Source organism: Rhynchophorus ferrugineus, unplaced genomic scaffold, assembly GCF_030347505.1.
Source record: "Rhynchophorus ferrugineus isolate W39M unplaced genomic scaffold, kcgeb_rfMv2 rfM9, whole genome shotgun sequence".
In the NCBI taxonomy this organism is placed as follows: Eukaryota; Metazoa; Arthropoda; class Insecta; order Coleoptera; family Curculionidae; genus Rhynchophorus; species Rhynchophorus ferrugineus.
Genome location: NW_027472588.1, coordinates 11,812,374 through 11,824,576, shown reverse-complemented (window position 1 = coordinate 11,824,576; position 12,203 = coordinate 11,812,374). Strand labels below are relative to the sequence as shown.

The window sequence follows — 12,203 nt, the reverse complement described above, 5'->3', positions numbered from 1 at the left end:
AGATCTAGGCCACAAATTGATATCGGTTGATAACCTAGCTACTCTACAAAGCAACTTTGAGAAAAAATATAGACAAGGTTTTGAAATTACTTTATTTTGAATTTACAATTGCAAAACAACTTCAACAAAGAGAAGAGCTTTCTTTTATCTATTCGGCAAAAATTGCATGATTAAAATCATTAAAAAATATATAAAATCCCGAAAATTGGTTATTATATGAATCAATTTGAGTAAAGAAAGTTAATCATGATTTTTTCATGTCAAATTCTATTTGAAAAATAAATGAAATAATGTTTATATTGTATAATATACTGTAAGGCGATGAGTAATGGAGTAACAGTAATAATTCAAAGAAGGAAAATCACAGTGGTCATCTGTCCTTGATAGTTTGTTCTTTTAACTGTAGATGATAGTGAGAAATCGATCGAAATTATTATATTGACTCACTACTAACGACTGACTATTACTGATACTAAATATGGTTAATGGGAATTATCTTATCAAATAAAACAAACATTATTTCACAGACGATAAATTAATCTTATTTCGGACATTGTTGCTCCTCTTTGTTCTAACACTAGTTAAAATTAATTTAGTCGATACACAATAGTCGATAGCAATTTACATTTTTACACTTTTGCCAATCCCACCATATCGAAGCTTTGTTAATATTATTTTTTGCTACTCGATGGTGGAAACATAACATCGCTGTTGCAGCTCTATTCGAGCTACGCATGACTGTATCAGGAACGATGTCTACTATAAGTTAATAGCCATTGATGAAAAATTCATATTGTGTTATTGATTTGTTTATTAATTATTACTTTGTTACTAGTCGTTTCCGTCTAACCTACAATTTGTCTTTATGATAACATAAATCTAGGTATATAACTAGGAGGACCCATCGGCCCTATCTCAGTCTCTGGTGAAATAATATTTATACATGTCACTGCTGTATTTTTTATTATATGCACATCACTGCACAATACTACACAAGATCAGATGGTTTGATTATTTTGAGTCTGTGTCCTATTCTGGTGGTATCTAAATACTTCAATATTCTCATGAGAATAGAATATTTCCTCATGCCCCCTTGCAATTCTCTTGATTTCTTGACTGACTGTGGATATCTGAAGATCTCGATGTAGGTAATCAGTCCTATTTTATTTGGGTGCGCCCACAATACCTCTCAGGACTTTGTTCTGAAAATTTTTTATTTTATTTATTATTAACTGCGGACCATCTTTGATTATATAATAGCAATTTATTATGTACTGATAATTGTGATTTTCTTCCAATTAGCCAATTTTCCTATATTTCAATTCCAGTTCTTTTCTTTTCTTCTTTATATGTTCCTTCCAGAGAAGTTTTGCATTAAGATTCATTCCGAGATATTTAGCGTTGATGCTAATGGAACGTACGGTCTATTTTTAGGCGAACTGCGCATGTACAGATTTGCTTTCATTAATTCTTGTTTTCCAAGCTTGTGTCCAATTATTTATATTGTCACTTGACTGTAATTTTCGTGAGACTTCTTCATTATTGTCTCCGACAGCTATAATCGCAATATCATCAGCAAATATAGCCATCGTAATATTTTCCATTTGTGGTATATCACAAGTGCAGAGTAGATAAAACATTGGTTCCAGTACATTTCTTTGTGGTAAACCTGCTTTAGCTTCTTTTATTGTAGAGTAAGCTTCTTCTTGTTTGACTCTAAACATTTTCGTTGTAATGTATGATTTTAATAGTTCGGTGTATTGTTTTGGTAGTATTTTCTGTAGTTTATGAACAAGACCTTCATGCCAAACCTTATCGAAGGCTTGTGCTACATCTAAGAATATAGCTGAGCATACTTTTTAACTTTCGTAGGCTTTTTCAATAACATCTGTTATCCTGTAGACCTGGTCAATTGTTGAATGCTTGTTAAAAAACCCTGTTTTTTCTCTCTATGATAATGCAGTGGTGATCAGTGATTCATAGTGGACAAAAAGCGTCATTGATTCAACATTTGCGTCTACGCAGATAAGATCATGTAACCAATCTCATGATCCTTGACTGTTTACAGATGTCTTAACGATTGTTCTTACGTTTTTTTTATGAAGTGGTTGGGAAGAAGTTTTAAGGAAGTTTGACTATGGAGAGATTAATGATAGCGGTTCAATTTTATTGCCAGTTGCATTAATTCAATTGAAATCAAACACATTCAAAATTAACCCAATAAATGTAAATATATATTGTGGTGAGCAACATCATGTTTCAACACCTTCCTCAAACATCAGCTAACATGAAGATATCCAAGAAGATGCCGTTTCTTCACTACTTTTGATCATAATCGTGCGGAAAGTATTTAAGATGTCCAGCACGACGCTAAAATTTATTGAACTAATCAGATATTTACTTTTAATGGAAAATAACGTATAGCCTAAATTCATTAAACTCTATCAAGGATATCGGAAGAAGTTTCGAATATTTTTCATGGTTCAGTTGTATAACAAAACAATATGGCTTGATGATGAAAACACTTAAATTTTAACTAAAACGGATTAGATGAAGGTGTAGGAGTTTGGGTACTTGAGACTAATAGAGAAGCATAAAGTATCATCCACGACTGAAATAATAAGTTATATTGTCAAATCTACAGGAGATTTTGTTGCTTTAATATTATGTGTGCTGGAGAATGGTTATAAAACAATCATAAATATGACCTGACTTTTGTTTTCTCAATGTTAATCGTGTCAATTGTGCTGCGTAAATTCTAGGATGTGTGACATATATAAGCTCGTAGTATTTCAAATAAATACTATTTGGAATGTAAAGTAAATTATGAGCGACAGTCAACGTATAGTCGAGAAACATATCTAAGGACATTTACATTGGTCTGGATGAGTGATTTGTTGATTGAAGAATGAATGAATCCGTTGACTATTTCTGAAGGTGAAATCCACATTTTGATCTTCCATATGCAATGAAATAGAACTATCTAAATATACAACATTAACAGATTTGTAGCAGCAAGTTGACTGAGAAATAAATATATTCGATAAGAATGCCAGTTGATGATAATGAATACGTACACAAACAACAAATAAAGTTAAAAAGAGCTACATTTTATTTCTTATTACAACAATATTATCATAATTTTTAAATTGCTTGTCATTGTAATATATAATTATTACTGCTATTAAATAGTATCACTTTTATATTTTTTATAGCGAATATTACGAAGCGAAAAAATCAAAATACATCTACGAATTCTTTTACATTTCTTGTGGTGCAATTTGTTTTGAAATATTTAGTGACAATTACTACAAATACTACTAAATACTTTAAATATCTGAAGTATTAAGTTCTATTTTACTTCGCAGAAAATAGGTTCACCTTAATAACGAATTATCAGTGCTGCTAAACTATTTTATTTCTGTTTTAATTTATATATAACGTGTTCTACGGCGAACACTACCAAGCTCAATATACATCCGCAAAAATATAAATAAAATATTCCATGTAATTGACTGAAGCTGATTTTACCATTATCCAGATACTCTTCCTTTCTTGGTGTAGAGAATCTCGAAAAAAATCCGAATTCCCTTAGTCTTACTTTGAGCAAATCCAGCCTGGAGATGTACGGAGACCGACGCTTCACCACGTGAGCTCCAAGACACGGTATAAGAAGTTCCTTCATAATCTCATAGTTCTTCGTTTCGTAAATTTCACTTAAATAGTACTTAACATCAATCAATGGTCCTACTAAAGCAACATTTCCCCTATTTGCTAGAATCATGTCTGACCAGATATTTTTGGGAATCCGATGCGACTTCTTGAACCTGAATTCCTTGATATTTCCTGCATAATAAAATACAGGTATTTCAGAGGCATTCAGATCTTGCAATGTCGAAATCCTGGTGTCTTTTGAGTTGCTTAATATGCATTTTAAGATAATGGCGCTGTTTGTTACGTGAATAATAATGCAAATAAGTAACCAGGCTGCCTTTACCAGTGATTTTTTTCTAGAATTTGTGTATGGTGATACTTGGATTGTAGCCATTATGAAGAACAGTAAGTTATCAAAATAGTCTAGGTGCTCTGTTGATAAAATTTTATCAATAAAAGCCACAGAACACAAGGTAATAAATGTTATTAAAATACTTTTAACTGATAGTATATTATCAATAATATGATTCAACCCACTGACACGTTTGGGTTTAGGAACTAATATAACTATATGGTCTTCTTTACTAGAGATGGACCATGTGGTCAAGCGATCTAATTCTACATATAATGATGATTTCATTGGTATAGTCTGTACGCAAAAATCTGTACCTGTGTCAATTAACGACCTTTTTATTGACGGTATATCATCATATTTGTTAGCTGGTTGGTGAACTATAGAACAATTAAAATATTTCTTTAAACTCATCCGAATTATATGGTCACCATCGTATTTATTAAAATATGGATAAATCAGTAATTTCAACGGATATCCATTCATATTTTTTAGTTTATCAGGAAATTCATCTACTAAATCCATGTTATGAACAACGATAATCTTCAACTCGTCAGTAAATGGATTATAAAGAATTATTTTGCTAAATATATCAGTTATTTCGATAAAAACAACATTTAATATACCTATATCCCATATATATTTGCAAGTTTTTATTAACTCATCTCTTTCTACCTCGTTAAATATCAATATTTTAATTTTTCCTCTATTTTCAAATATTTCATCTTTTAACATTTTGTTCAGTATTAGAATGACATCTTTTAATTCTGAGACAACGATTGTGGTCAGAGTATGCATTGTATCTTTGGTTATAAACTTCACGTCTTTATGAGACCTTATGTACTTCGTACATTTATCAGTTTTTAAAAATTCTTGAATATACCAACTGAAATTATATTTTTCCGGTATAAAAACATTACACCATTTGAATATGGAATTCGTGTTTGATTTATACCTTTCAATATTCGTGGAAATATTATTTAATGTTGATTCTATTATAGCTGAAGAAATAATAATAAGTAATGAAACAAATATAAAACAGAAGCAGTAACGTTTTAACACCACCATAGTTGTATAATAAATGCTAAAAGAATGATGCGAAGTTTTTTAGAGGAAAATTAATATTACCGTATTTGGAAATGTACTGTTGTGGTCAAAACTAAAAGTGCTAAAAATGCGTTTATAAAGCTTCATTAATACCAAGGTGAATTGATGTTTCTAATTTGTTTTTATCCTTATATTGCTATGTATATCTATCTCACTACTAGGGGCTTTAAGACTACTTAATAAAACTTAAGAATTAAAGTGTATCTATCCTCCAACTGGATTCAAATAATACTTTTTGATATTGAATATTCAATAAAATATTTTAAATTTATTTTGACACCAAAGTTGGTCAGTTTTGTCTCTGTATATATTGTATCGCTAATTGTTCTTCCTTTATAATAACTAAAGTTGCTATGGTGGCATTTTATAATAAATATTATTCATATTTGAACAGTTGAACAGATTTCACCATGATTTATTTTCACCACAGAATAGTGTTTGGCGAAGAAGTCGTTTATTTTGTGTACAGTCTGGAGCAATTAAAGGTGGTAAGGTAAGGCGACGACTGGGTTTTCCAGGGAGAATGAACCGAACCTTTTTTTTATAGGGAAAGTGTTTTATAAATATTGATGAAACTGGTTGGTATGAGGATATTTTCTTATTAGACTTCTAGTTATAATAACAAGGTGAATTAATTCCTTATAATCTTCTGCCCCGAAAGTTCCGGAGATGGAAAGAGCAGCTTTAAGAAGTTATGACAGAATGAAAAATAGGAAACTAATACCATTTGCGTTCAGAAAGCCAGATAGTCGACAGTGGCGATATTTGATGAGAAGTTTTGCGGCACTAACAGCATCATGCTTTAAATAGCTTGCTTTTATCATATTAAAAGGAATATCATATTTTGTCTACGTTTATACCATCAATTGAAATAAATACAGCCTTGTTTAAACATAAATATTTGCACTACTAAATATGTTTTAATGAATCTAATCTAAATGACACTGTAAACAAAAATTTAACACATTAAAAAACATATCTCTTCAATGTATTAATTATTTAGACTCTGCAATGTCAATACTTGATTTATATCTAAATGACATTACAAACAAAAATGTAAAACATCTTTTTGTGCTACATATGCTATTATTTACTAAGTATTTGAAGACTTTATAGCGTTAATATTTGATTTATGAGGCAAATTATATTTGATATAGAATTTAGAATTTATAATATTGTTTTAAAATATCGGTATTTTCATTGTTGTTATCTCTAGAATGCATTTAAGGGGCACTAATTGGAACAAGTAAATTGATATTATGTTGTTAGCTCACTTATCTATTATATTCCTATTATAAGGTAAATGGTTGCAGTCAGATGAGAGTTGCGAGCATATAAAGTTAATATATACTAACAATGTCCTGATATTCTTATAGTAAAATTTAAATCCCTTTCATAGTGACTTTATACCTGGTTGTTATTAATACCTCCGATGTGATGGTAATTATAAAATGAAATCTTTACGAGATAATTGCAGTGTTGAGATTGCAGAGTAAATATAAAGAATAAAAATAAGAATATTTTGAATTTTTCAATTAGTATATACGTGTTGAAACTTTAAACGCTTCGTTCTCAAAACTATTTTTAGACTAATTTAGGAAGTACTCCGTGTTTTGTATATTGATGAATATTTGCCGTAGCAATAAACCAGTTGTAATCGATGAATATTTGCCGTAGCAATAAACCAGTTGTAATCGATATTTATCCAAAATGTCTAAAAAAAATTGTTAACTTACAAATTATTAAAAATATTTAAAATGCAATATATAGAATGAAAATATATGAAATAATTTATACAATGTATTACAAGTTGTCGTACTATAATAATATTAGAATGCATTAAAATTGTATAACGTTTGTTCCAGTTTTCTTTTTGTGTTGATTTTCATCATTGGTTTTATTTTCTGTGATGGTGGTGAGGACATTATCAATGAGACCGAAAGACATGGCTTCCTGCGGTGTCATAAAATTGTCTCTTTCTAAGCTAGATTCCACTTTTTCCAAGGACATATTCGTATGTTTCTCGTAGAGTTTGTTAATTTGTTTTTTGATTTTCAGGATTTCTTCTGCTTGAATCTTAATATCGGTTGCTTGGCCCGTAACGCCACCCGATGGTTGATGGATCATTATTCGTGCATTGGGAAGAGAGTTTCTCATACCTGCAGGTAGTCAGAGATAAATGTATCAAATTTGATATATGTAAGTATCTTATAGAAAGTAAATATAATAAATACTTGAATTTCCTAGCTATAATTTATTTGAACCAATAAGTGTTCAGTTATGAGTATATTACATAAACTTTTAGAAGATGTTTAATAAAGACTACAAGCGATGAATGAAGATACATTTTATTTGTAAGCAATTTAAAAATAATATTTTGCTTTATCTCTACTGTTATCTACTGCGACTAGAGTGGTTGGATTTAGTAGTGCACAATGGAGATATTTGTTAAAAAATATGCCAAGAATAGAAAATTTATTTCAAAATACTTCAAAAAATCTTGTTCCTCACACATAGGGAGTACAAATATACTAGAACATATAACCAATTAAATTAAGTAATACCTAATTGGCCTTTATGTTATCTATATTTGGAAAAGTTTTGTCTTAATCCAAAATAAGATGTACCACTTTGTGAATAATTAGTTGCTTTGAATTTGTTGAAAACTAATATTAAATTGATGTTTATGAATGAAAAATAAGAAAAATGTTTAGAATACTTTTGCTTGTTAACTGATATTACTACTATTATTGATAAGTGCATGTGTTATAACAATATTAATCAGAATTAGTTATTATCAAATATTGAAGAAAATCAATGGTAATAAACATAGCCCAAATAATCTAAGAAGTATTAAATAAAACTTTATAATTGGTACTAGGTTAGAGAGACATTAATTTGTTTTTTTAATGCCTTCAAGCGAACTTAGTCATATACATTTCAAACATATATAAACATAAACTCATAGTAGAATTTTTGAGATTTCTGGGCTGAAAAACTGAACCTGGTGGTTTTAACAAGCTTATTTTAAAGACACCTTTAAATCATGAACCCGAACAACTATTCTAGTTCAGAAACCTGAACAAACGGTAGGCGGATAGGACAAGATGTTGGCTGTATCATATAGAAAGTTACATACATCCAGCTAATATCTTAATATTAACCTTATCGCGATGGAAGACAATGTTTTTTCTTTTGACTAAATCCTTAAATCACCTGCTTCAATTGCTTTAGTTGTTGACAGTAATTAAATTAGAATTAAATTATTATAATTACACTTAGAAGCGTCTTCTGTTGCGCCAATCATTTGTGAAGTTTTTATGGGCTTCGACTGCACTTTTTTTCAATTATTGTAGCACATGATTTCATTTTCATGATTCATGATTATTCATCTCAAAAATGGCTCGATTTCATTTTGTTTCAGAAAAAGTCACAAAAAAAACACGTTCATTACAATTTTCACTGTTAATTCACATGAAACTTATCTATCGAACTTCTTTTGATGTCCAGTCTTATGTGTACTTAATGTTTAGTTTTGAAATTATGGTGCAAATTGAAATACTTCGGTCTATCTCGATATTTCTAATTATTTGGTCGACTTTATTAACGACGAAAACCAATTTTAATGTTAATTAAAAACCAAAAATTGATTAACATGACCTTCTAGAATTTCCATTTTCAAGGTGTAGTAAATTTTGATTCTCTAAACGAACTACTTTATATATAGAATATTCTACGAAATATTACCTTTCAAACGCATTATATTACGAATTAATTGAATAAGTACCACTAGAGATATATGACTAAATCAATGTATTAGAAAAAACTCAAATTAATTTTTCACCAAACTTATATTATGTAAAATTGTATTATCCTGTTCTATATTTTTCTTTACGATTGATAATCTTACTGTATATAAATGAGAGACCAAAATAATTTATTTTGCATACCTTTCGTACCGGCAGCCAACAGCAACGAGGCCATGCTACAACACTGTCCGACGCACCAAGTAGAAATCGGCGGAAGTACATACTGCATAGTATCGTAAATTCCTAAACCTGACGTTATAACACCGCCCGGCGAATTTATATACATATGAATAGGCCTGGTGGTCGATTCAGATTGCAGGTAAAGAAGCTGGGCTATTGTAACCGAACTAGTCATGTCGTTTATGGGTCCCATGAGACAAATAATTCTCTCCTTCAGGAGCCGGGAGTAAATGTCGAACGCCCTTTCGCCTTTGCCCGACTGTTCGACGACGATCGGCACGTGATGGAAGGGTAGCTGGATCATGGAGAAAGATTTGGATAAATGCGGAGCTTGGAACAGGCTCGGAAGTAGTTTAAACAACATTTCTCACGGTAAATTTATACGGCTTTTTTCGCTGACAATGACACATCAAGAGAGTAAGGTTATGGTGTAATTTGATATGTCAATTTTAATATGTCATAAATTCGTTTCAAAATGAATTATTATTATTATTTTCTTAAAGTTGAAAGCATGTAAGTTCTGAAATATGTAAGGATTATAATTTAAACTTTTAACTTACTTAAAATTTAAGTTATTTTTAATAAATTGTTTCTTCTCAGTAAGTATGTAAAGTATCTCAGTTATGAAATATGTTATATCCAAAACAAAAACTTACTAAGTTAGTAATTTATTTAAACATTATATTAGTTTTGGTATAGAGAAGTGGCGATTTATTCAATCAAATGAACGAACAATACTGTCTATCTTATTTTATTCTAATGTCGATTCATCAGTCAAAAGACATAACATATATATATATATATATATATATATATATATATATATATATATAAGATATATATTTATATATATATATATTTATATATATATATATATATATATATATATATATATATATATATATATATATATATTTATATATATATATATATATATATTTATATATATATATATATATATATATATATATATATATATATATATATATATATATATATATATATATATATATGTTAAAGTTAGGAAACTAAAGACAATCACAAATGTAAATAACGTCCATGCCCCAGCTGGATTCGAACCCGTGAACAGTAGAAACCCCGTCCTGTCGCCTCTACCACTGCGTCACCAAGCCGGCATATTGTTATGTTATGTTATGTCGCATAACTGATACGACCCTGCGTGTTAGTGTTAGTTTGATTGTAGTTTGAGGTTTCTCTGCGAAAGTGCGAAATCCGACAAGGAAAATGATCCCAGTCACGTCAGTAACCATATGGGTAAGACCGTATGTCTTCTGGGGTGATCTCCAAAGGTGTTTACTCGCCATTCGGTAGGCTTAATGCTGAGGACCGTGGTTCGGTGCCAAGTTTAAACAGTAGGTCCAGTCCAAATAAATCCCTAGTAGGTAAAAAGGAGACTATATACTAAAAAAACAGCCAATGCACGTCATGAATGACGTTGAATATGCTGCCAAATGCAGTTTGTAAAAACGTATACTTCCTTTTAAACTTGGAGCGGACATAGAGCTTTCCTTCTCATTTTACTGTACTTAAAATTTGATCGAATATTGTCTGACGCGCCAGAATATGTAAGAGAATCAATCTATAATATTGGATTAGCATTGGTACAGGTCGACACTGTTGGCAGATGTCTATAACATTCTTCAATGTATTAGTGGTGGAGTTTTATATACCGGCAAATGTTGTAAACCAAAATACCAATTGCCATGTTGTATTGACGCCATAAATTTTCATGACGTGCATTGGCGGTTTTATTGGAACATATATTGGTTGGCAGATGTCTATAACATTCTTCAATGCATTAGTGGTGATAGTTTTATAAACCGGCAAATATTGTAAACCAAAATACCAGTTGCCGTGTTGTATTGACGCCATAAATTTTGATGACGTGCATTAGCTGTTTTATTGGAACTATATTTGTTATATATATATTGGTTATATAATACTATATTGGTTATATATATATATATATATATATATATATATATATAGACTATAATTATACTCTCATGTGGGGGGTTAATTTACTTTGGAAGTATTTTTAGTGATAAATCGATTTTCTACGGGGTTTAAGTATATATATTACTTTCTTTTATTAGAAATAATACGATATTTACTTTTTGTTTCTAACAATTATAAATATTTTTCTCAATAAATTGCATGGTAGCTGTAAAATAATGTGTAATTTAATAGTCAGAAATAAATATTTGAACTATAACGTGTGACACGTGTGAGGTCGAGACAACAAAGAGACTTGATTGAAGTATTAAAATCTATCCAATGCATGATAATAAATGAATATTAGCTTATTAATTATAACATTCAGAATATTGTGATTCATAAAACACCTAACATATATTATGTGCACGTTAGTGAAACATAACATTGGTGAAAATTTAATTTCGGATATTTCTATCAAATTGTTTTAAAGTCGCTAAATTTATTCTAAAAGTCATTCTATAGTGAGTTGACATGACAAAAACTGTCAACTGAGTTGAATAAAAGTCCCTATAGTCTTTGTATTTTAACAGATTAAACAAAGCCACTATCTTTCAGTCTATAAAATAATACTGCCTTGATTTTTTTATGATTTATTTATGTGAGGTGGCAACATCCTACAATTTTCCTGTTTCTAATCACATCCCATGAGACGGTCATAATTTGACTGATTAATTTAAATAATAAATTTAACTTTCCAAACTAGATTTTTCAGTAAATTCACGTACACACAATAGGATGAAACCGTTGATAAGGTAGTGGTTATTAAAGAATAATACATTGAGAAACTATGTACCCAGCTTTTTAAAATAAATTCTTTTAAAATATATAACTAACTTTAATTACAAAAGTTGAAAGAAAAGATACTAATATTTATGAAATCATTCCAAAATTAACAGTTTAAATAAATCCAGTTATATGCGTAAACGAATAAAAACGTCAAAAACAAAATGTTTTTAATTTTAATGCCTACAGGAATATTTAATGAAAATATGCTGTTCCGAAATTGTATAATAAAATTTCATTAAACCATACACCTACTTACCAGAACTGAGCGCGGAGATGGAAATTCGGAAAGGTAACGA

The 12,203-nt window shown here is 29.8% G+C and overlaps 1 protein-coding gene across 1 annotated transcript; it reads right to left on the bottom strand.

Moving 5' to 3' along the window:
• Positions 1-6,921: 6,921 nt before the first annotated feature.
• On the bottom strand, positions 6,922-9,504 carry LOC143202066 (ATP-dependent Clp protease proteolytic subunit). Its single transcript, XM_076413337.1, has 2 exons — positions 9,064-9,504; positions 6,922-7,272 (listed from the first exon to the last, which is right to left on the bottom strand). The coding sequence occupies exons 1-2, from the start codon at positions 9,464-9,466 to the stop codon at positions 6,953-6,955; spliced, it is 723 nt and encodes a 240-aa protein (XP_076269452.1). The 5' UTR covers positions 9,467-9,504; the 3' UTR covers positions 6,922-6,952.
• Positions 9,505-12,203: the final 2,699 nt, after the last annotated feature.